Source organism: Mugil cephalus, chromosome 21, assembly GCF_022458985.1.
Source record: "Mugil cephalus isolate CIBA_MC_2020 chromosome 21, CIBA_Mcephalus_1.1, whole genome shotgun sequence".
NCBI classification, from domain to species: Eukaryota; Metazoa; Chordata; class Actinopteri; order Mugiliformes; family Mugilidae; genus Mugil; species Mugil cephalus.
In genome coordinates this window covers 112,501-133,954 of record NC_061790.1, presented here as the reverse complement: position 1 = coordinate 133,954, position 21,454 = coordinate 112,501, and the positions used below count along the sequence as shown (strand labels likewise).

The window sequence follows — 21,454 nt, the reverse complement described above, 5'->3', positions numbered from 1 at the left end:
CTGCGTCTCCCAAAGGACGCACATAAAAAGAAAATGAAAGATGATTTAAAACTATTCACGATAACCTGTGTTCTTTGCAGTAACCCTGAGTAAAGTGAGTCCTGCACATGATTCTGGGAGGATAATTCACACCGGTTTAAATGACTGTAACTCTCTCTCTGTTGGTCTGGACCAGTCAGCACTACGCCACCTACAGGCTGAACAGAACTGGGACCGGTACTGGCCTCCCTACACCGGCCTCCAGTCCATTTTAGGATTCATTTTAAATCTTTATAGCCAGTTTCCTTCTCATCTGTCACACCATTGCCAGAGCTCTGAGATCCTTAGACCAGCTGCTCATGGACCTCCCTAGATCAGGATCCTAGATCCATAATCAGAACCAGAGCTAATGGAGCCTTTTTGGTGCTGGCCCCTAAAGCTTCTCTGTGGCCTTCAGTCCAGGTTGATCTGGATGTCTCTGGATTTATTATAACTCGGTTTATCTTTGTTTTATTTCCTGTTTTAGGTCTTATTTATTAGTTTGATATTAACAGGGTCCTTGGTTTCTTTCTGTTTGTAAATGTGCTTTAATAAACTCTGACGTCATCAGCAGGAACACATCAGCTCCTCTGTATTAGTCTCAGGCTTTTATTGTGAAGGCGCTGTGGTGACAGGAAGTTCGGTTTAGGCTCCTGAGCTTGCTCGGGATGACCCCGTCCCGGATCCTGGATTCAGCCATATTCCCACCGAGCACCGAGCGGCGACACCGGCAGCTACAGCTCGATCCTCCCAAACACCGCCTCTAATCCCCCGGGATCCAGCCCAGCCGGACCCGGAGCTCCCGGACGCGGACCAGGACCCGGACCCGGACCCGGACCCGGACTCGGACCGGGACCGATACATGGAGCAGCGACGGAAAAGCTGAGAAGTCCGTCCCGACGTCCCCGTTTCCGAGAGGAAAGTCCAGATTTACCGGATTAAAGCCGCGGGGCCGCGTCTCGCTCGGTCCTCCAGGAAACGGGTCTACGGTACCGACACAGACTCCCCGACTCCCCGACCCCCGGCCCACCTCGACATGTCGGGACCGGTCCTCCGGAGCTAACGGGCTAGCCGCGGCTGCTAGCAGGCGGAGCTCGAAGGCAGGAAGCGGATAAGACCAGGACCCAGCCCCGGTGCCCCTGGTCCCCCCGGTCCCCGGTCAGGATGTCGGCCCAGGTCCGCCTCAAGGAGCTGGAGGAGCTGCTCCGGGACCCGAAGGAGGCGGGGAACCTGGACCTGGAGGCGCTGCTGGACCTCCTGCTCTGCGTCTACACCGAGTGCTCCACGGGGCCCCTGAGGAGGGAGAAGCACGTCACCGAGTTCCTGCTCTGGGGTGAGGCTCCGGGTCCGGGTCTGGGGTCTGGGGTCCAGGGGCCTTGGTCTGGGGTCCGGGTCCGGGTCTGGGGTCCAGGGGTCTGGGGTCCAGGGGTCTGGGGCTGGGGTCTGGGGTCTGGGGGCTGGGGTCCGGGTCTGGGTCTGGGGGCTGGGGTCCGGGTCTGGGGCTGGGGTCCGGGTCTGGGGCTGGGGTCTTGGTCTGGGGTCCGGGGTCTGGGGGTCCGGGGTCTGGGGCTGGGCTCTGGGGTCTGGGTCTGGGGTCCGGGGTCTGGGCTCTGGGGTCCGGGGCCGGGTCCAGGTCTGGGGCCGGGGCCAGGTCCTTCTAACGGGGAAAGAAGTTTGACCGAGTTGTTGTGTCAAAGCGTTTGGGACCCGGGTCAGTCAGGAAGTCCTAAAGACCAGGACCCGGGTAGAACTCTTTTGTTAAATATTGAGGTTCTCCAGAATCCAGGACCAGGTCCTGGTCAGGTCTTCAAGGGGGTTTCAGGTTCCAGGGTTTCTTGATGAGGTCCAAATGCGGTTCCCCAGTTGGAGGGTCCTGAAAGGTCCTGGTTGCTGCCAGTCAGCGCCCAGGTAGGCCCAGGTAGGCCCAGGTAGACCCAGGTAGGCCCAGGTAGGCCCAGGTAGGCCCAGGTAGACCCTGGTCTCTGACTGGTTCCTGGTTTGACCCTGCAGAGAGGTGCATTCTGGGGGCTGGAGTTTTACTGCTACAGGAAGTAGGTCGTCTTCTTTTCAGGTCCAGAACCAGGAGGTTTCAGGGTCCAGATGAGTCTCAGGAGGAACCAGGACTCTGGTTTCTATTCTGGTCTGACCCAGATACAGACTCAGTCTGCTGGGTCCTAGTGTCCCACAAGCTGCAGAGGACGATGTTGACGTGTCTCCGTGTCTCTGACGTGTCTCTGTGTCTCTGACGTGTCTCTGACGTGTCCCTGTGTCTCTGACGTGTCTCTGACGTGTCTCTGTGTCTCTGACATGTTTCTGATGTGTCCCCGTATCTCTGACGTGTCCCCGTGTCTCTGACGTGTCCCTGTGTCTCTGACGTGTCTCTGACATGTCCTCGTGTCTCTGACGTGTCCCTGTATCTGTGACGTGTCCCTGTGGTTGACATCCAGATCAACCTGTGTCTCTGACGTTTCTCTGTGTCTCTGACGTGTCCCTGTATCTCTGACGTGTCTCTGACGTGTCCCCGTGTCTCTGACGTGTCTCTGACGTGTCTCTGTGTCTCTGACATGTTTCTGATGTGTCCCCGTGTCTCTGACGTGTCCCTGTGTCTCTGACGTGTCCCTGTGTCTCTGACGTTTCTCTGTGTCTCTGACGTGTCCCTGTATCTCTGACGTGTCTCTGACGTGTCCCCGTGTCTCTGACGAGTCTCTGACGTGTCCCCGTGTCTCTGACGTGTCCCTGTATCTCTGACGTGTCTCTGACGTGTCCCCGTGTCTCTGACGTGTCCCTGTGTCTCTGACATGTTTCTGACATGTCTCCGTGTCTCTGACGTGTCTCTGACATGTCTCTGACATGTCCCTGTGTCTCTGACATGTCCCTGTGTCTCTGATGTGTCTCTGACGTGTCCCTGTGTCTCTGACGTGTCCCTGTGTCTCTGACATGTCTCTGACGTGTCCCCGTATCTCTGACGTGTTTCTGACATGTTTCTAACGTGTCCCTGTGTCTCTGACGTGTCCCTGTGTCTCTGACGTGTCTCTGACGTGTCCCCGTATCTCTGACGTGTCCCTGTGTCTCTGACATGTCTCTGACGTGTCCCCGTATCTCTGACGTGTCTCTGACGTGTCCCCGTATCTCTGACATGTCCCCGTATCTCTGACGTGTTTCTGACATGTTTCTAACGTGTCCCTGTGTCTCTGACATGTCCCTGTGTCTCTGTCCCCAGTTAAACCGTTCACTACCAGGGTGAAGGACATGCGACTGCACAGAGACGACTTTGAGATGTTGAAGGTGATTGGACGAGGAGCTTTTGGAGAGGTGAGACTTCCTGGTGTCTTCTATGAACTATGGACTACAACTATGGACTACAACTAGAAACTACAACTATGAACTACAACTAGAAACTACAACTATGAACTACAACTAGACAGCAAGCAAACATTAAAGAAGCTAGCATTAGCTGCCTCTGTTAGCTTCTAGAAGGTATTGCTAACTGCTTCCATTACCCTGTAGAAGCTAACATTAGCTGCTTCCATTAGCCTGTAGAAGCTAACATTAGCTGCCTCTGTTAGCCTGTAGAAGCTAGTGTTAGCGTAGTAATGTTGGGGTGTGTGTTCCTGGCTAAATGTTTATTAACCACTGACGAGGATTGTTACACACTGAACCTTTAGTGCTAATAGTTAGCCTAGTTAGCCTCATGCTACTGCTAACCAACACACACCACACAGCCAAGTCTCTGTGTGCACTCAGTGTGTGCAAGTGTGTTACATACCAGAGGGTCAGGATATAAACACACCTGGTCCACACCTGGTCTGGTCTGTACCTGGTCTGGTCTGTACCTGGTCTGGTCTGTACCTGGTCTACACCTGGTCTGTACCTGGTCTGTACCTGGTCTACACCTGGTCTGTACCTGGTCTGTACCTGGTCTGTACCGAGTCTGTACCGGGTCTACACCTGGTCTGGTCTGTACCTGGTCTACACCTGGTCTGTACCTGGTCCGTACCGAGTCTGTACCGGGTCTACACCTGGTCTGTACCGGGGTCTACACCTGGTCTACACCTGGTCCACACCTGGTCTGTACCGGGTCTGTACCTGGTCTACACCTGGTCTGGTGTGTACCTGGTCTACACCTGGTCTGTACCGGGGTCTACACCTGGTCTACACCTGGTCTACACCTGGTCTGTACCGAGTCTGTACCGGGTCTACTCCTGGTCTGGTCTGTACCTGGTCTGTACCGGGTCTGTACCTGGTCTGGTCTGTACCGGGTCCACACCTGGTCTGGTCTACACCTGGTCTGGTCTGTACCTGGTCTACACCTGGTCTGGTCTGTACCTGGTCTACACCTGGTCTGGTCTGTACCTGGTCTGGTCTGTTCCTGGTCTACACCTGGTCTGGTCTGTACCTGGTCTGTACCGGGTCTACTCCTGGTCTGGTCTGTACCTGGTCTGTACCTGGTCCACACCTGGTCTGGTCTACACCTGGTCTGGTCTGTACCTGGTCTACACCTGGTCTGGTCTGTACCTGGTCTACACCTGGTCTGGCCTGTACCTGGTCTGGTCTGTTCCTGGTCTACACCTGGTCTGGTCTGTACCTGGTCTGTACCTGGTCTACACCTGGTCTGTACCTGGTCTGTACCTGGTCTGTACCGAGTCTGTACCGGGTCTACACCTGGTCTGGTCTGTACCTGGTCTACACCTGGTCTGTACCTGGTCCGTACCGAGTCTGTACCGGGTCTACACCTGGTCTGTACCGGGTCTACACCTGGTCTACACCTGGTCCACACCTGGTCTGTACCGGGTCTGTACCTGGTCTACACCTGGTCTGGTGTGTACCTGGTCTACACCTGGTCTGTACCGGGGTCTACACCTGGTCTACACCTGGTCTACACCTGGTCTGTACCGAGTCTGTACCGGGTCTACTCCTGGTCTGGTCTGTACCTGGTCTGTACCGGGTCTGTACCTGGTCTGGTCTGTACCTGGTCCACACCTGGTCTGGTCTACACCTGGTCTGGTCTGTACCTGGTCTACACCTGGTCTGGTCTGTACCTGGTCTACACCTGGTCTGGTCTGTACCTGGTCTGGTCTGTTCCTGGTCTACACCTGGTCTGGTCTGTACCTGGTCTGTACCGGGTCTACTCCTGGTCTGGTCTGTACCTGGTCTGTACCTGGTCCACACCTGGTCGGGTCTACACCTGGTCTGGTCTGTACCTGGTCTACACCTGGTCTGGTCTGTACCTGGTCTGTACCTGGTCTACACCTGGTCTGTACCTGGTCTGTACCTGGTCTGTACCGAGTCTGTACCGGGTCTACACCTGGTCTGGTCTGTACCTGGTCTACACCTGGTCTACACCTGGTCTACACCTGGTCTACACCTGGTCTGTACCTGGTCCGTACCGAGTCTGTACCGGGTCTACACCTGGTCTGTACCGGGGTCTACACCTGGTCTACACCTGGTCTGTACCGAGTCTGTACCGGGTCTACACCTGGTCTGGTCTGTACCTGGTCTGTACCGGGTCTGTACCTGGTCTGGTCTGTACCTGGTCCACACCTGGTCTAGTCTACACCTGGTCTGGTCTGTACCTGGTCTACACCTGGTCTGGTCTGTACCTGGTCTGGTCTGTACCTGGTCTACACCTGGTTTGTACCTGGTCTGTACCTGGTCTGGTCTACACCTGGTCTGTACCTGGTCTACACCTGGTCTGTACCTGGTCTGTACCGAGTCTGTACCGGGTCTACACCTGGTCTACACCTGGTCTGGTCTGTACCTGGTCTACACCTGGTCTGGTCTGTACCTGGTCTGGTCTGTACCTGGTCTACACCTGGTCTACACCTGGTCTACACCCGGTCTACACCCGGTCTGTACCTGGTCTGTACCGAGTCTGTACTGGGTCTACACCTGGTCTGTACCGGGGTCTACACCTGGTCTACACCTGGTCCACACCTGGTCTGTACCGGGTCTGTACCTGGTCTACACCTGGTCTGGTCTGTACCTGGTCTACACCTGGTCTGTACCGGGGTCTACACCTGGTCTACACCTTGTCTACACCTGGTCTACACCTGGTCTGTACCTGGTCTGTACCGAGTCTGTACCGAGTCTGTACCGGGTCTACACCTGGTCTACACCTGGTCTGGTCTGTACCTGGTCTGTACCGGGTCTGTACCTGGTCTGTACCTGGTCTGGTCTGTACCTGGTCTACACCTGGTCTGGTCTGTACCTGGTCTACAGGTGTCTGTGTCTTTCTCAGGTTGCCGTGGTGAAGATGAAACACACTGAGAGAGTTTACGCCATGAAGATCCTCAATAAGTGGGAGATGCTGAAGAGAGCTGAGGTGGGTGTGTCACGTGTTGTTAACGTGTTGTTGTCATGTTGTTGATGTTTTCTCTGTGCTGTTGGTGTTGTGTTTTTTTCTGTGTCTGTTGTTTCCTGTGTGTTGTTGTGTTGTTGTTTTCTCTGTGTTGTTGTCGTGTTTGTTGTTGTTTTCTCTGTGTTTGTTGTGTGTGTTGTTGTTGTTTCTCTGTTGTTGTTGTGTTCGTTGTTGTTGTTGTTTTCTCTGTGTTGTTGTGTTTTCTGTGTTGTTTTCGTTGTGTTGATGTTTTCTCTGTGTTGTTGTTGATGTTTTCTCTGTGTGTTGGTGTTCGTGTTGTTGTGTTGTTGATGTTTCTCTGTGTGTTGTCGTGTTGTTTGATGTTTTCTCTGTCTGTTGTTGTTGTGTTTTTCTCTGTTGTTGTCGTGTTGTTGATGTTTTCTCTGTGCTGTTGTCGTGTTGTTGTTGTTTTCTCTGTGTTGTTGTGTTGTTGATGTTTTCCCTGTGTTGTTGTTGATGTTTTCTCTGTGTTGTCGTGTTGTTGATGTTTTCTCTGTGTTGTTGTCGTGTTGTTGTTGTTTTCTCTGTGTTGTTGTCGTGTTGTTGATGTTTTCTCTGTGCTGTTGTCGTGTTGTTGTTGTTTTCTCTGTGTTGTTGTGTTGTTGATGTTTTCTCTGTGTTGTTGTTGATGTTTTCTCTGTTGTTGTTGTCGTGTTGTTGATGTTTTCTCTGTTGTTGTTGTCGTGTTGTTGATGTTTTCTCTGTGCTGTTGTCGTGTTGTTGATGTTTTCTCTGTGCTGTTGTCGTGTTGTTGATGTTTTCTCTGTGCTGTTGTCGTGTTGTTGTTGTCGTGTTGTTGTTGTCGTGCTAGACGGCGTGTTTCCGTGAGGAGCGTGACGTCCTGGTGAGAGGAGACAGCCAGTGGATCACAACGCTACATTACGCCTTCCAGGACGACAACTACCTGGTGAGTGTTGCGTTTCCACAGTTACCAGTAGCCAATCAGAGCGGAGCGGTTCATGTTGTCGTGTTGTGGTGTTGTCGTGTTGCTGCAGTACCTGGTGATGGACTACTACGTGGGGGGAGACCTCCTGACTCTGCTCAGTAAGTTTGAGGACCGTCTTCCTGAGGACATGGCCAAGTTCTACGTGGCTGAGATGGTCCTGGCCATCCACTCCATCCACCAGCAGCACTACATCCACAGGTAGGCGGGCCTCCAGCCCCCGTCTCCACGGTAACCACGGTAACCACGGTAACCTGCTAACACGCCTTGTGTCCAGGGACATCAAACCCGACAACGTCCTGCTGGACGTCAACGGACACATCCGCCTGGCCGACTTCGGCTCCTGTCTCCGCATGATGGAGGACGGCACGGTAACAGACACACACAACGGACACACAACGGACACACAACAGACACACAACGGACACACAACAGACACACACAGCGGACACACAACGGACACGCAACAGACACACTGGACCAACACACATCCGCCGCCACATCGGCACTATCCCAACGGACACACAACAGACACACACAGCGGACACACAACGGACACGCAACAGACACACACAGCGGACACACAACGGACACGCAACAGACACGTAACAGACACGCAACAGACACGTAACAGACACGCAACAGACACGTAACAGACACACAACGGACACACAACGGACACACAACGGACACACAACGGACACACAACGGACACACAGCGGACACACAACGGACACACAACGGACACACAACGGACACGCAACGGACACACAACAGACACACAACAGACACACAACGGACACGTAACAGACACGTAACAGACTCGTCCTCCAGGTGTAACGTCTCGTCCTCGTCCTCCAGGTGCAGTCCTCGGTTGCCGTGGGAACCCCAGACTACATCTCCCCAGAGATCCTGCAGGCCATGGAGGACGGGATGGGCCGGTACGGGCCCGAGTGTGACTGGTGGTCTCTGGGAGTCTGCGTCTACGAGATGTTGTTTGGAGAAACACCGTTCTACGCCGAGTCCCTGGTGGAGACGTACGGCAAGATCATGAACCACCAGGTAATCAGATTACTGCTGGGGTTAGAGTAATCAGATTACTGCTGGGGTTAGAGTAATCAGATTACTGCTGGGGCTTAAAGTAATCAGATTACTGCTGGGGGTTAGAGTAATCAGATTACTGTCATCCTACCTCTCTGACAGTGTCTCTGTCTGTCCAGGACCGGTTCCAGTTCCCGTCCCATGTGACTGATGTCTCTGAGGATGCCAGAGACCTTGTCCAGCGTCTCCTGTCCCCCAGGGACATGCGTCTCGGTGTCCACGGTCTCTCTGACTTCCAGAACCACCCGTTCTTCAGAGGCATCGACTGGGACAACATCCGGTCCACTGAGGCCCCCTATGTCCCCGACGTGTCCTCCCCCACTGACACGTCCAACTTCGACGTGGATGATGACGTCCTCAAGAACCCGGTGAGGACACTCAGCCAGTGACCCTGTCCTTCAGTCAGTGTCCTCCAGCTGTAACGTCCCCGTTTCTGTCAATTCAGTTCAATTCAATCCAGTTTTATTTATATAGAACCAATAACAACACAAATTGTTTCTGGGACGATGGAGACTGGGACAGATGTAGTTTATGGAGCTCCACAGGTCTGAGACACAGACTCCAGACCATGAAGACTGGGACAGATGTAGTTTATGGAGCTCCACAGGTCTGAGACACAGACTCCAGACCATGAAGACTGGGCTGGTTGATGAGGCCACGGCAGCAGATGTAGCTTAGAACTCCACAGGTCAGATATTCAGCCTCCAGACCAGAGACCCTCACAAGAAGATGGAGGGAGAGAGGGAGACACAGTGGTTAGTAAATTATAAGAGATGGAAAATAAAATGATAAGATGTTAGAGGACAAAGAGGAGAGGACATGTCCTCAGTGCATCGTCCCCCTGCAGCCTCAGCCTATAGCAGCATCACTAAGGGATGGTTAAGTCCAGCTCTAACTATAAGCTTTGTCTAAAAGGAAAGTCTTAGTCCTGACCTTAAACGTAGAGACTGTGTCTGCCTCCAGAACCCAAACTGGGAGCTGGTTCCACAGGAGAGGAGCCTGATAGCTGAAGGTTCTACCTCCCATTCTACTTTTAGAACCTCTAGGAACCACAAGCAGACCTGCACTTAGAGATGGTAGTGATCTGTTGGGCCAGTCTGGTTCTATGAGCTCTTTATATATGATTGTATGTAAGGAGAATGTCCCTGTGTCTGTCCCAGCAGGACATCAGTCCTCCAGTGTCTCACTCCGGCTTCATGGGTCAGCACCTCCCCTTCGTGGGCTTCACCTACACCTCAGACCACAGTGGGGGAGCAGGAGCAGGGGGGCAGAGGGAGGAGGACAGGAGGACACGAGGAGGACGGGGACAGGAGGTGGAGGCGTTTGAGAGGAGGATCCGCCGACTGGAGCAGGAGAAACAGGAGCTGAACAGGAAACTACAAGGTCAGACTCCTCCTGTCCTCCTGTCCCCCTGTCCCTGTGTCCTTCTCGTGTCCTAACCTGTCCCGTCTGTCCTCCAGAGTCCACCCAGGCTCCGTGCGGAGGAGGGACTCTGAGCCGAGATCAAGAACTGAAGAAGCTGAACGAGGAGATCGAACGGCTGAAGAAGAAGCTAGCAGGTTAGCAGCGTTAGCAGGGTTAGCAGGGTTAGCAGTCTTAGCGCGGCTAGCAGGGTTCACATGGTGACTATGGTTAGCATTTTTAGCATGCTTTACATGGCTAGCAGGGTAATGATGGTTAGCATAGCTGGCTAAGCCTCAGGCAGTGATGTCATTGCTGTTCTAGACTCTGATAGGCTGGAGCACCAGCTGGAGGAGGCGGTCACTCTGAGACAGGACTACGAGAGCTCCGCCTCCAAACTGAAGAACCTGGAGAAGCAGGTGAAGACGCTGAGACAGGAGAAGGATGACGTCCACAAGGTAGGTTGTGTATCCCTGTTATTGTGACGTTGTGTGTCCCTGTTATTGTTATTTGTCTCCCTCAGACTGTGCGTACGCACAAATGATGATTTTAAAACTTAATTTATCAGGAAAAAGGCTTTAATCATAACAATAATTGAATTTACCAACGTATGGATGTAAATGCCGTGTCATCCTCATGATTTCATGGATTTCGTCAGTAAACAGATCCTCATAGAGACACAGACGCATTAAACAGACGCACCTGCCACTTTAGAACCGTTCTGATTTACTAACATACGCACGTGTCCTCAATCTTTACTTTTTTGTGGATAGTAAGAACATAAGAGATTGCATGTTCCTCCTGTTGTGAGGTTGTGTGTTCCTCCTGTTGTGAGGTTGTGTGTTCCTCCTGTTGTGAGGTTGTGTGTTCCTCCTGTTGTGAGGTTGTGTGTTCCTCCTGTTGTGAGGTTGTGTGTTCCTCCTGTTGTGCGTCCCTGAGGGTTAGTGTGTGTCTCTGAGCAGCAGATGTCCGACTCCCTGGACCGTCTGAGGACTCAGACCAAGGAGCTGAAGGAGGCGCACTCCCAGAGGAGGACGGCCCTGCAGGAGTTCTCTGATCTGTCGGAGAAAATGTCCGAGCTGCGCTCGTCCAAACAGCGTCTGTCCCGTCAGCTCCGGGACAAGGAGGACGAGGTGGACACCCTGCTGCACAAGATGGACGCCATGAGACAGGACATCCGCAAGACGGACAAAAACCGCAGGGAGGTGAGGAGCAGTCTAACTACCTAGCATAGCATCCTGTGTGGCCCCTCCAAAATAAAAGCCTGTGTCCTTAGCTGGAGGCCCAACTAACTAGCCTAGCCTAGCGTAGCATCCTGTGTGGCCCCTCCAGAATAAAAGCCTGTGTGTCCTCAGCTGGAGGCCCAACTAACTAGCCTAGCCTAGCGTAGCATCCTGTGTGGCCCCTCCAGAATAAAAGCCTGTGTGTCCTCAGCTGGAGGCCCAGCTAACTAGCCTAGCCTAGCGTAGCATCCTGTGTGGCCCCTCCAGAATAAAAGCCTGTGTGTCCTCAGCTGGAGGCCCAGCTGGAGGAGGCGCGGGCCGAGGCGTTGAAGGAGAGGAAGCTGAGGGAGCACAGCGAGGGTCAGTCCAAGCAGCTGGAGGCGGAGCTTCACAGCCTAAAGGTCAGAGGTCACCGTACAGTCTCACCTAACGCTGTCTGGACGTGGGTCTGATGGTTCCTGGTTCTGGTCCAGTCTCTGCAGGGTCGCGGACCGGCCGCTGGGGGGGCGGAGTTTCAGCAGGAGCTGTCCCGTCTGAAGGCGGAGCTTGACAAAAAGGTCCTGGCCTATGAGGAGGAGCTCCTGAGGAGAGACTCCGCCCACTCCTCCGAGATCAAACACCTCCGCAAAGACCTGCAGGACTCTGAGGGGGGGCAGCTCGCCACCAACAAAGAACTGCTCCTGGTCCGGGACCAGCTGGACAAGGCCAAGAGGGACAGGTGAGACCTGGACCAGAGGACAGGCCATGTTCCTGATCCAGGTCCAGAGGACAGTCCTGATCCAGGTGTCTCTGTGTCCCCTGCAGACAGGCCGAGTTGGACGAGGTGGTTTCTGTCCTGAAGGACAAACACGAGCGAGAGAAAAACCTCCTGGTGGAGGAGAACCAGAAACTGAGGACAGAGACAGACAAGGTAGACGTCCTCAGTGTCCTCTGTGCATTGTCTGTCCTCTCTCTGCTCTCCGTCTGTGTCTGATCTCTCTGATGTCTCCGTCCTTCTGTCTCCAGCTCTGTTCCTTTGTGGACAACCTGACGTCTCAGAACCGGCAGCTGGAGGACGAGCTCCAGGACATGTCCTCTAAGAAGGACAGCGTGTCCCACTGGGAGGCTCAGATCGCTGAGATCATCCAGTGGTGAGTGTCCCCATCTCCCCGTCCCCCCCTCCCCCAGGGGACTCTGAGTGACTGTCCCTCTGTCCCCAGGGTGAGCGATGAGAAGGACGCCCGAGGCTACCTCCAGGCCCTGGCGTCCCGGATGACCGAGGAGCTGGAAACACTGAGGACATCCAACCTCGGGTCCAGACCTCTGGTAAGGACTGGGACCATCCCCTGTCCCCTGTGGTCTTGCTGTCCTAACCCTGTCCCCCCTGTCTACCCTGTCCCAGGACCCCCTGTGGAAGGTGCGGCGGAGCCAGAAGTTGGACATGTCCGTCCGCCTGGAGCTGCAGTCGGCTCTGGACGCTGAGATCAGAGCGAAGCAGCTGGTCCAGGACGAACTGAGGACACTCAAAGCTGTCCACACCAGCCTGGAGAGGTCAGAGGACACCCTATCTGTCCCCTATATGTCCCCCTCCCAGGGACACGTCCTCTGTGCTATCCAAATCCAGAAAGGTGTCCTCCTCTAACTCCTCGTCCTCTCCTGTCGTACATACACACTGGACACCAACTACCACACAACAACATGACAACAATAACACGATAACAACAATAACACGACAATACAACAACAACACGATAACAACAACAACACAACGACAACACAACAACAACACGATAACAACAACAACACAACGACAACACAAAACAACACGATAACAACAACACAACAAAACCGTCCCAGAAGAAGAAGGTGAACAGGGCTGGTAGAAGAACCATCTGAGGGACAGGTGGACTATTCTCACCTGGTTGTCTATTATTGGACAAACAGGGGACTGAGGGGACACGTCTCACCCCCTAGTGGGGAGGAGGACATGTCCCCGTCAGTTATTCCATGTAAACTGGAAGAAGGACACTTTCAGTGTAAACGTAGCGGGGATGCTCCCACCGGTTCCTCATCACCCTGGAGTGTCCCCCAGACCTAAAGCTACGTAGCAGGAGCAGATCACTGAAGCCTAACCTGTCCCCTACCTGTCCCCTCATGTCCCCTCATGTCTCTGTGTCTCCAGTAAGCTGAAGGAGTCTGAGGAGAGGACCAGGGAGATGGGAGACCAGATAGAGACCCTCAGGAAGGAGGTGGAGGACAGTCGCTGTCGCTCTGACAAAGGTGAGTCAGTCCAGAACCTGGTCCACGAGGAGACATGGTCCTGGTCCTGGTCCTGGTCCTGTCCAGGTTTCACCCCTGTGTGTGTCTCTGCAGGTCTAAAGCTCCAGGACTTCCAGGACTCCATCTTTGAGTACTTCAACACATCCCCTCTGGCTCCAGACCTGACCTTCAGAGTGAGCCCCCTTCTGACCAATCACAGTTCAGCACAGATCAGCCCCGGCCACACACCTTAGTCCCACCTCCAACACACCTTAGCCCCACCTCTATGAATAGACTCCTCCCACATACAGAGGCATAGTTCAGTCTGTCATACAAATACTAGGGTAGTGCTAATAGATGCTAACCAATGCTAACAGATTACGCTGAGATGCTAACAGATGTCTTTTTCCTGCAGACCACAGATGCAGACTCCACCCCCCTGAAGTCAGAGACCACGCCCCCCTCGCCCTCCTCTGTGTCCCAACCCGAGGTCGGTCTCTGATTGTCCATCTGTTGACATTTTTTGTCCTCCACTGTTGGAGGACCTGATTGAACCGGTTCTGTTTGTGTCCACAGGAAGTGAAACCTGGGTCGGTCCCAGCTAGCCCCGCCCTCCCCTACCAGAGCTCAGCGTTGACCACGCCCCTCAAGGTATGTCGCCACGGTTACCTGCTTGTTAAAAGCAAACTCTAACATTTAAATGTTGACCTGCCGGTTTACTGGTAAATATATTTATTTAGTAAATGTTTAGTTGTTAACATTTTATTCTGTTAATGTCGTTTTCATTTTTCTCTTATTTGCCTTTTAGTGTTTTATTATTTTTAGTTTTATTCCATTTCTGCTAATGTGTAGTTTTTCTTTATTGATGAAAAGTTCTCTACAAATAAAGTCTGATGGATGGATCGACCTGTGAGGACAAACATGAGATTGACCAACGCGTGTGATGTGATCCTCTTCCCTTCCTCTCTTTATGGAGGTCCACAGTAGACCTGAACCTGAACCTGAGCAGCTGCAGCAGCCCCACATCATAACACTAACCCCTGAGCTCCTTTGGTCTCGTTTCAGCCCAAAGCTCATCAGCTGAGCATCAAGACGTTCTCCAGCCCCCCTCAGTGCTCCCACTGCACCTCTCTGATGGTGGGACTCATCCGCCAGGGATACGCCTGCGAAGGTATCCAACGCACCCGCACACTGCAGCCACATGGGGGCACTAGTGTCCTCTCGTCCTAGTCCTGGTCCAGGTTGACATATAACATATAATGAAGTTACGATGGCTCTCCTTAAAAGACACAAAACACAGAAACAGTAACAAACTACATTAGTGATAAGCTGAGAATTAATACAAAATAAAATAAGAATGAGGTAGAAGTAAATATCCAGTTTACAAAGAATATACAGACAACTATGGTGATTGGTCCTCGTTAGTGTTTAAATGGAACCAGAGCTGTGATTGGTCCTCGTTAGTGTTTAATGTAACCAGAGCTGTGATTGGTCCTCGTTAGTGTTTAATGTAACCAGAGCTGTGATTGGTCCTCGTTAGTGTTTAATGTAACCGAGCTGTGATTGGTCCTCGTTAGTGTTTAAATGTAACCAGAGCTGTGATTGGTCCTCGTTAGTGTTTAAATGTAACCAGAGCTGTGATTGGTCCTCGTTAGTGTTTAAATGTAACCAGAGCTGTGATTGGTCCTCGTTAGTGTTTAAATGTAACCAGAGCTGTCCTCGTTAGTGTAGAAACATCACACCAGTTTACGTAGATCTGGTTCAGAGAGGAGCCTCGTGACTCATACCTAGTTCAGTGTATGTCGTTTGTTGGTGGGTCCACCCTGGTTTGGTTTGTTGCGTCCTCTTGTCCTTGTCCTTCCTCATTTAGTTCCTCTAAAGGTTTTCGTGAAGGTTTTATGTCAACTATTTCAAAGATGTCTCAGACCCGCATAGACCACGTACCTAGGTCTCTGGGGGGTCTTCAGTGGCCTGTCCCATCTTCCAGAGGGTAGCGGAGTGAACCTGTTCTGGCTCAGAACAAGAAGTGTCTCTAATGCTCTGTCTCCGTCCTCAGTCTGCTCGTTCATCTGCCATGTGTCCTGTAAAGACCACGCCCCCCTGGTCTGTCCAATCCCAGCAGAGCAGGCCAAGAGGCCACAGGGTGTGGATGTCCAGAGAGGCATCGGCACCGCATACAAGGGCTACGTCAGGGTAAGACCGCCCCCCGTCCACCACCGCCCCGGTCCTGGTTCTGGTCCACGAACTCAGGGAGTCATGTCTTGTCTTGTTCCAGGTCCCTAAGCCCAGCGGGGTGAAGAAGGGGTGGCAGAGAGCCTTCGCCGTGGCGTCCGACTGTAAGCTCCTCCTCTACGACGTCCCGGAGGGGAAGTCCACCCAGCCCGGCGTGGCCGCCAGTCTGGTCCTGGACCTCAGGTACACTCAACCCCGGGTCAGGAAGCGTTAAGTTCTGGTTCAGGTTCTGGTCCAAGTTCTGATCAGGGACGATGTCTTTCAGGGACGAGGACTTCTCTGTCAGCTCTGTCCTGGCTTCAGATGTGATCCACGCCACCAGGAAGGACGTCCCCTGCATCTTCAGGGTAGGAGACCCTGTCCCCTCTGACCCTGGAGACCCTAACCCCCCTGTCTCCCCTGTCCCCTCTGACCCTGTCCCTGTCTCCATCAGGTGACGTCGTCCCAGCTGATGTCTCAACTGTCCTCTGTGTCTCTGCTGGTTCTGGCTGAGACCGAGGCTGAGAAGAAGAAGTGGGTCAGGATCCTGGAAGGTCTTCAGAACATCTTGACCCAAAACCGTCTGAAGACCCAACCGGTCCATGTCCTCCACGAGGCCTACGACTCCTCCCTGCCCATCATCAAGACCACGCTGTCTGCCGCACTGCTGGGTCGGTACCACACGCTCCCTGGTCCTGGTCCTGGTCCTGGTCCTGGTCCTGGTCCTGGTCCTGGTCCCGGTTTTGTGATGTGTGATTTTGTGTGTTTCTGTTTTAACTTCACAGATCGAGAGAGAATCGTCCTGGGGACAGAAGATGGACTCTTTGTCGTGGATGTCACTAGAGACGGTGAGACATGTCCACAGAGACATGGACAGAATGTCTAACCATCCCTGTCTGTCCCTCCAGTGATTATCCCTCCCGTGATTGTACCCCCAGTGACTGTCCTGTCTGTCCCTTCAGTGACTGTCCTTCCTCTCACTGTCCTTGGCTATCCCACTAGTGATTGTCCCTCCAGTGATTGTCCCTCCAGTAACTGTTGTCCCTTTCAATCCCTCCAGTGACTGTCCCTGTCTGTCCCTCCAGTGACTGTCCCTGTCTGTCCCTCCAGTGATTGTCCGAGCTGCTGACAGTAAGAAGGTCCACCAGATTGAGCTGGTCCCTGATCAGATCGTGGTTGTCCTCTGTGGACGGAACCGTCAAGTCCACCTCCACCCTTGGGGGGTCCTGGACGGAGCCGAGTCCTCCTTCGACGTGAAGCTGGCTGAGACCAAAGGCTGCCAGGCCCTGACCACGGGACTACTCCGGCCCGGGGGCCCCCCCTGCATCCTGGCCTCCGTCAAACGCCAGGTCAGGATAGATACACCTTTAGTAGTACCCACCTGTAGTAGTAGTAGCACTCACCTTAGTAGTAGTAGTAGTAGTACTCACCTGTAGTAGTAGTACTCACCTGTATTCTCTTACCTCTTAATGTGAGTACTGCTCTTCTTTATGTGAGTACTACTCTTCTTAATGTGAGTACTACTCTTCTTCATGTGAGTACTACTCTTCTTAATGTGAGTACTATTCTTCTTTATGTGAGTACTACTCTTCTTTATGTGAGTACTGCTCTTCTTTATGTGAGTACTACTCTTCTTTATGTGAGTACTATTCTTCTTCATGTGAGTACTACTCTTCTTTATGTGAGTACTATTCTTCTTTATGTGAGTACTGCTCTTGTTAATGTGAGTACTACTCTTCTTTATGTGAGTACTACTGTTCTTAATGTGAGTACTACTGTTCATGTGCGCTTGAGTTTCCAGATCTGGTTCCTAGACCCACAAAGGGTCAAGGTTCTAAAGGTTCTAAAGGTTCCTGGTTCTGTCCTGGTCCAGGTCTACTGCTACGAGATCCTCCGGGCCAAACCGTACCAGAAGAAGCTGTGGGAGGTCCAGGCTCCGGGGGTGGTGCAGTGGTTGGGGATGGTCCGGGACCGGCTTTGTGTGGGTTACCCGTCTGGCTTCGCTCTGCTGGCCCTGCAGGGGGACTCGTCCCCCATCAGCCTGGTGAACCCGGCAGACCCGTCCCTGGCCTTCCTGGCCCACCAGCCCCTGGACGCCCTGTACGCCCTGGAGGCCGGACCCAGCGAGGTCCTCCTCTGCTTCAGCCAGCTCGGCATCTACGTGGACGGACAGGGACGCCGGTCCCGGACTCAGGAACTGATGTGGCCCGCCACTCCTCTGGCTCTGCAGAGTCCGGTTCTACTGGGTCAGGACGGGGGACTCAGGAAGGGACCGCGATCGGCCTGCAGATGTGGTCTACTGGTTCTAGGAGGGGACCTTAGGAAGGGACAGGGACGTTAGGATGGGACAGGTATAGGAACAGGGAGCTGAGGACAGGGACAGGGACGTTAGGATGGAACAGGGAGCTGAGGACGGGACAGGGACTGGGGGGTTAGGACGGGACCGGGAGCTGAGGATGGGACAGGGAGCTGAGGACGGGACAGGGACGTTAGGATGGAACAGGGAGCTGAAGACGAGACAGGGACTGGGGGGTTAGGACGGGACTGGGAGCTGAGGACGGGACAGGGACGGGGACGTTCGGACGGGACAGGGAGCTTTAGTTGAGATTTAGGTCTCTGTCTCATGTGTCCTACTTGTCTTCCAGGCTCTAACTCATCGCATCTCAGCGTCTACAGTGAATACGGAGTGGACGTCTTCGATATTCTCACCACTGACTGGGTCCAGACCATCTCCCTGCGGAAGGTAAGAGACCAGGAACCGTAAGAGACCAGGAACCGTTAGAGACCAGGAACCAATCAGAGACCAGGAGCCAATCAGAGACCAGGAGCCGTTAGAGAACAGGAGCCAATCAGAGACCAGGAGCCGTTAGAGACCAGGAGCCAATCAGAGACCAGGAGCCGTTAGAGACCAGGAGCCAATCAGAGACCAGGAGCCGTTAGAGACCAGGAGCCAATCAGAGACCAGGAGCCAATCAGAGACCAGATAACCACCTGTCCTTGTCTCTGTCCTCAGATCAGACCTCTGAATGTTGAAGGGACGTTAAACCTGGTCAACTCAGAACATCCTCGCCTCCTGTACTTCAGTAACACGTCCTCAGGTAAACACACCTCTCCTCTGTCCCCCTACCTGTCCCTAGTCTGTCTGCTAACCTGTCCTCTACCCGTCTGTCTCCAGAGGGACATCTGTCCGTCCCAGAGAAGTCTGACCACAGCAGGAAGTTGATGGTTCGAACTCGGAGTAAAAGGAAGTTCCTGTTCAAGGTTCCTGAGGAGGAGCGTCTACAGCAGAGGAGGTCAGTCTGTCCCCTGTCCCCTGTCCCCTGTCCCAGCCATAACTGTCTGTCCTCTGTCCATCACTGTCTGTCCTCTGTCCTCTGTCCAGGGAGATGCTGAGGGACCCAGAGCTCCGGTCCAAGATGATTTCTAATCCAACAAACTTCAACCACGTGGCTCATATGGGACCAGGAGACGGCATGCAGGTCCTCATGGACCTCCCTCTGGTAACTCCTCCTCCTCCTCCTCCCTTTGGTAACTCCTCCTCCTCATCCTCCTCCTCCTCCTCCCTTTGGTAACTCCTCCTCCTCATCCTCCTCCTCCTCCTCCCTTTGGTAACTCCTCCTCCTCCTCCTCCTCATCCTCCTCCTCCTCCTCCTCCCTCCTCTCCTCCTCCTCCTTGGTAACTCCTCCTCCTCCTCCTCCTCATCCTCCTCCTCCTCCCTTTGGTAACTCCTCCTCCTCCTCCTCCTCATCCTCCTCCTCCTCCCTTTGGTAACTCCTCCTCCTCCTCCTCCTCCTCCTCCTCTTCCTCCTCCCTCTCCTCATCTTCCTCTTCGACTGCTCTGCTCATCACACTGACTCCTCCTCTCTTCTCTCCTCCTCCCCCTTGTCTCCCCTCTTCCTCCTTCTCCTGCTCCTCCCCCTGGTGTTCAGGGTGGTGATGTCACCTCCTTTACCTCCTCCCCGTCTCCCTCCCCCTCGTCCTCCTCTTCCCGAATCCCCCTCATCTCTCCTCCCTCCAACTTTGAGCACGTCTATCACATGACCTTGGCATCGGCCGGCGCCTTCCTTCAGAAAGATGCCGCCTCCTCCTCCTCCTCTTCCTCCCAGCAGAGTCTCCTGCAGCCTTCCTCTTCCTCCTCCTCCTCTCCCTCCATCTCCTCTCTGGGAAGGGTAGGACAGCTTCTCTCTCCCCCCCCCCCCCCCCCCGCCCCCCCTCACGCTCCCTGACCCGACCCCAGGTCTGACTGAGGCAGATCAGTGGATTCACAGGCTGGTTGGTTTGATCGTCTGTTTATGCTGAGTAACAGTTATTGGTTATTGTTATAGTCAACAGTTAATCAGCTGTTAATCAGCTGTTGATCAGCTGTTAATCAGCTGTTAATCAGCTGTTGATCAGCGGTTAGTCAACAGTTAATCAGCTGTTACTCAGCTGTTAATCAGCTGTAACTCAGCTGTTAATCAGCTGTTGATCAGTTGTTAATCAGCTGTTAATCAGCTGTTAATCAACAGTTAATCAGCTGTTAATCAGCTGTTAATCAGCTGTAACTCAGCTGTTGATCAGTTGTTAATCAGCTGTTAGTCAACAGTTAATCAGCTGCTGATCAGCTGTTAATCAGCTGTTAATCAGCTGTTAGTCAACAGTTAATCAGCTGTTAACTGTTAATCAGCTGTTAATCAGCTGTTACTCAGCTGTTAGTCAGCTGTTAACTGTTAATCAGCTGTTAACTGTTAATCAGCTGTTAGTCAACAGTTAATCAGCTGTTAACTGTTAATCAGCTGTTAATCAGCTGTTAGTCAACAGTTAATCAGCTGTTAACTGTTAATCAGCTGTTAATCAGCTGTTAACTGTTAATCAGCTGTTAACTAACAGCTGTTGGTCAGTTGTGGGCCACTATCCTTGACAATTAATTAATTAGTGAATTAGGTGACCACTGTTAATCAGCTGCTCAGTTGAACAGTTGGACACCTTTAGGTCACTGTCAGTTTGTGTGTGTGTGTTGATGTGTGCTATTCTTATGTGTGTAGAGTGTGGTAGCCAATCAGGATGACTCCATCAAGGATAAGCCCCGCCCCCTGTCCAGCGTCTCCCGGCAACAGAGGAGCAGAAGCCACATCACCCGCACAGCTTCAGGTGAACATACCTGTGACCTCACACACCACACCTGTGACCTCACACACCACACCTGTGACCTCACACATCATGTGGACAGCAGATGATGTCATCAGTCCTCTGTGTTATTGGTTTAGATTTTGGAGGCGGTGCCGCGTCTGGCACCATCTGTGAACCAGAGCAGGACCTGGACCGAGAGGTAATTTTCACCTTTTTTCAATTATTCATTTAAATGATGAATAATTAATGAATTAATGATGGATAGTAGTTGTGTGTGATACAGAGCCAGTGATACTTTTGATACTTTTTGATAATTACTGGATGCATTATCAATCTGAATCGAAATCTGAATTAGTTTTCACAACATTCAAGTGTTTTTGTGATTTGCTTTTTGGGAAATAGAAAATACTTTATTATCACAAGAATCAGAAACAAGTTCTTGTTCAGAATAAACACAAAATTATCACTTGAGAACAAATGAAAACAAATTCTTTTTTCAGTTATCATGTACAGATGTTTGTTGTGTTACCACTGGATCTTTTTGGAGCCTGGTGAAAGACACAGTTCTTCTCCTGCTAATTAATAATTAATCAATAAAGAATGAATAATTAATGTGTATGGACCTCTCTCTCTCTCTTGCCCAGCCGGACTCGGACTCCACCAAACACTCAACCCCCTCCAACAGCTCCAACCCCAGCAGCCCCCCCAGCCCCAACTCCCCCCACCGCAGTCAGCTGACCCTGGATGGCCTGGATGCTGAGCCCTGACTCCACCCCCTTCACCTATTCAGCCGAGCAAAGTTTAGCATTTGCTGAAGATTTTTATTTTATTTCGTTCGATGTTACCTGCTG

The 21,454-nt window shown here is 52.7% G+C and overlaps 1 protein-coding gene across 3 annotated transcripts in view; it reads left to right on the top strand.

Annotated features, from left to right (window-relative positions):
* Positions 1-650: 650 nt before the first annotated feature.
* cdc42bpb (CDC42 binding protein kinase beta (DMPK-like)) overlaps positions 651-21,454 on the top strand; it is a 21,381-nt gene continuing 577 nt past the window's right edge. Inside the window, exons 1-38 of one of the 3 annotated variants that reach the window (XM_047573716.1) lie at positions 651-1,351; positions 3,239-3,330; positions 6,257-6,340; positions 7,188-7,283; positions 7,372-7,520; positions 7,597-7,690; positions 8,181-8,381; positions 8,540-8,788; positions 9,584-9,803; positions 9,881-9,979; positions 10,146-10,279; positions 10,784-11,026; positions 11,335-11,445; positions 11,518-11,762; positions 11,849-11,954; positions 12,050-12,174; positions 12,244-12,349; positions 12,426-12,574; positions 13,206-13,303; positions 13,397-13,476; positions 13,698-13,772; positions 13,859-13,933; positions 14,348-14,453; positions 15,339-15,475; positions 15,558-15,697; positions 15,780-15,861; positions 15,948-16,164; positions 16,279-16,341; positions 16,604-16,842; positions 17,367-17,724; positions 18,139-18,236; positions 18,507-18,591; positions 18,669-18,786; positions 18,876-18,993; positions 19,424-19,663; positions 20,519-20,624; positions 20,741-20,802; positions 21,248-21,454. The exon at positions 21,248-21,454 is cut by the window's right edge and continues 577 nt beyond it. In XM_047573716.1, the coding sequence (XP_047429672.1) occupies positions 1,183-1,351; positions 3,239-3,330; positions 6,257-6,340; positions 7,188-7,283; positions 7,372-7,520; positions 7,597-7,690; positions 8,181-8,381; positions 8,540-8,788; positions 9,584-9,803; positions 9,881-9,979; positions 10,146-10,279; positions 10,784-11,026; positions 11,335-11,445; positions 11,518-11,762; positions 11,849-11,954; positions 12,050-12,174; positions 12,244-12,349; positions 12,426-12,574; positions 13,206-13,303; positions 13,397-13,476; positions 13,698-13,772; positions 13,859-13,933; positions 14,348-14,453; positions 15,339-15,475; positions 15,558-15,697; positions 15,780-15,861; positions 15,948-16,164; positions 16,279-16,341; positions 16,604-16,842; positions 17,367-17,724; positions 18,139-18,236; positions 18,507-18,591; positions 18,669-18,786; positions 18,876-18,993; positions 19,424-19,663; positions 20,519-20,624; positions 20,741-20,802; positions 21,248-21,370 (5,292 nt within the window). In that variant the 5' untranslated portion in view covers positions 651-1,182 and the 3' untranslated portion in view covers positions 21,371-21,454. Of the gene's footprint in view, positions 1,352-3,238; positions 3,331-6,256; positions 6,341-7,187; positions 7,284-7,371; positions 7,521-7,596; positions 7,691-8,180; positions 8,382-8,539; positions 8,789-9,580; positions 9,804-9,880; positions 9,980-10,145; positions 10,280-10,783; positions 11,027-11,334; positions 11,446-11,517; positions 11,763-11,848; positions 11,955-12,049; positions 12,175-12,243; positions 12,350-12,425; positions 12,575-13,205; positions 13,304-13,396; positions 13,477-13,697; positions 13,773-13,858; positions 13,934-14,347; positions 14,454-15,338; positions 15,476-15,557; positions 15,698-15,779; positions 15,862-15,947; positions 16,165-16,278; positions 16,342-16,603; positions 16,843-17,366; positions 17,725-18,138; positions 18,237-18,506; positions 18,592-18,668; positions 18,787-18,875; positions 18,994-19,423; positions 19,664-20,518; positions 20,625-20,740; positions 20,803-21,247 lie in introns of those variants that run through there. The other 2 variants (XR_007111121.1, XR_007111122.1) reach the window with 2 other exon arrangements.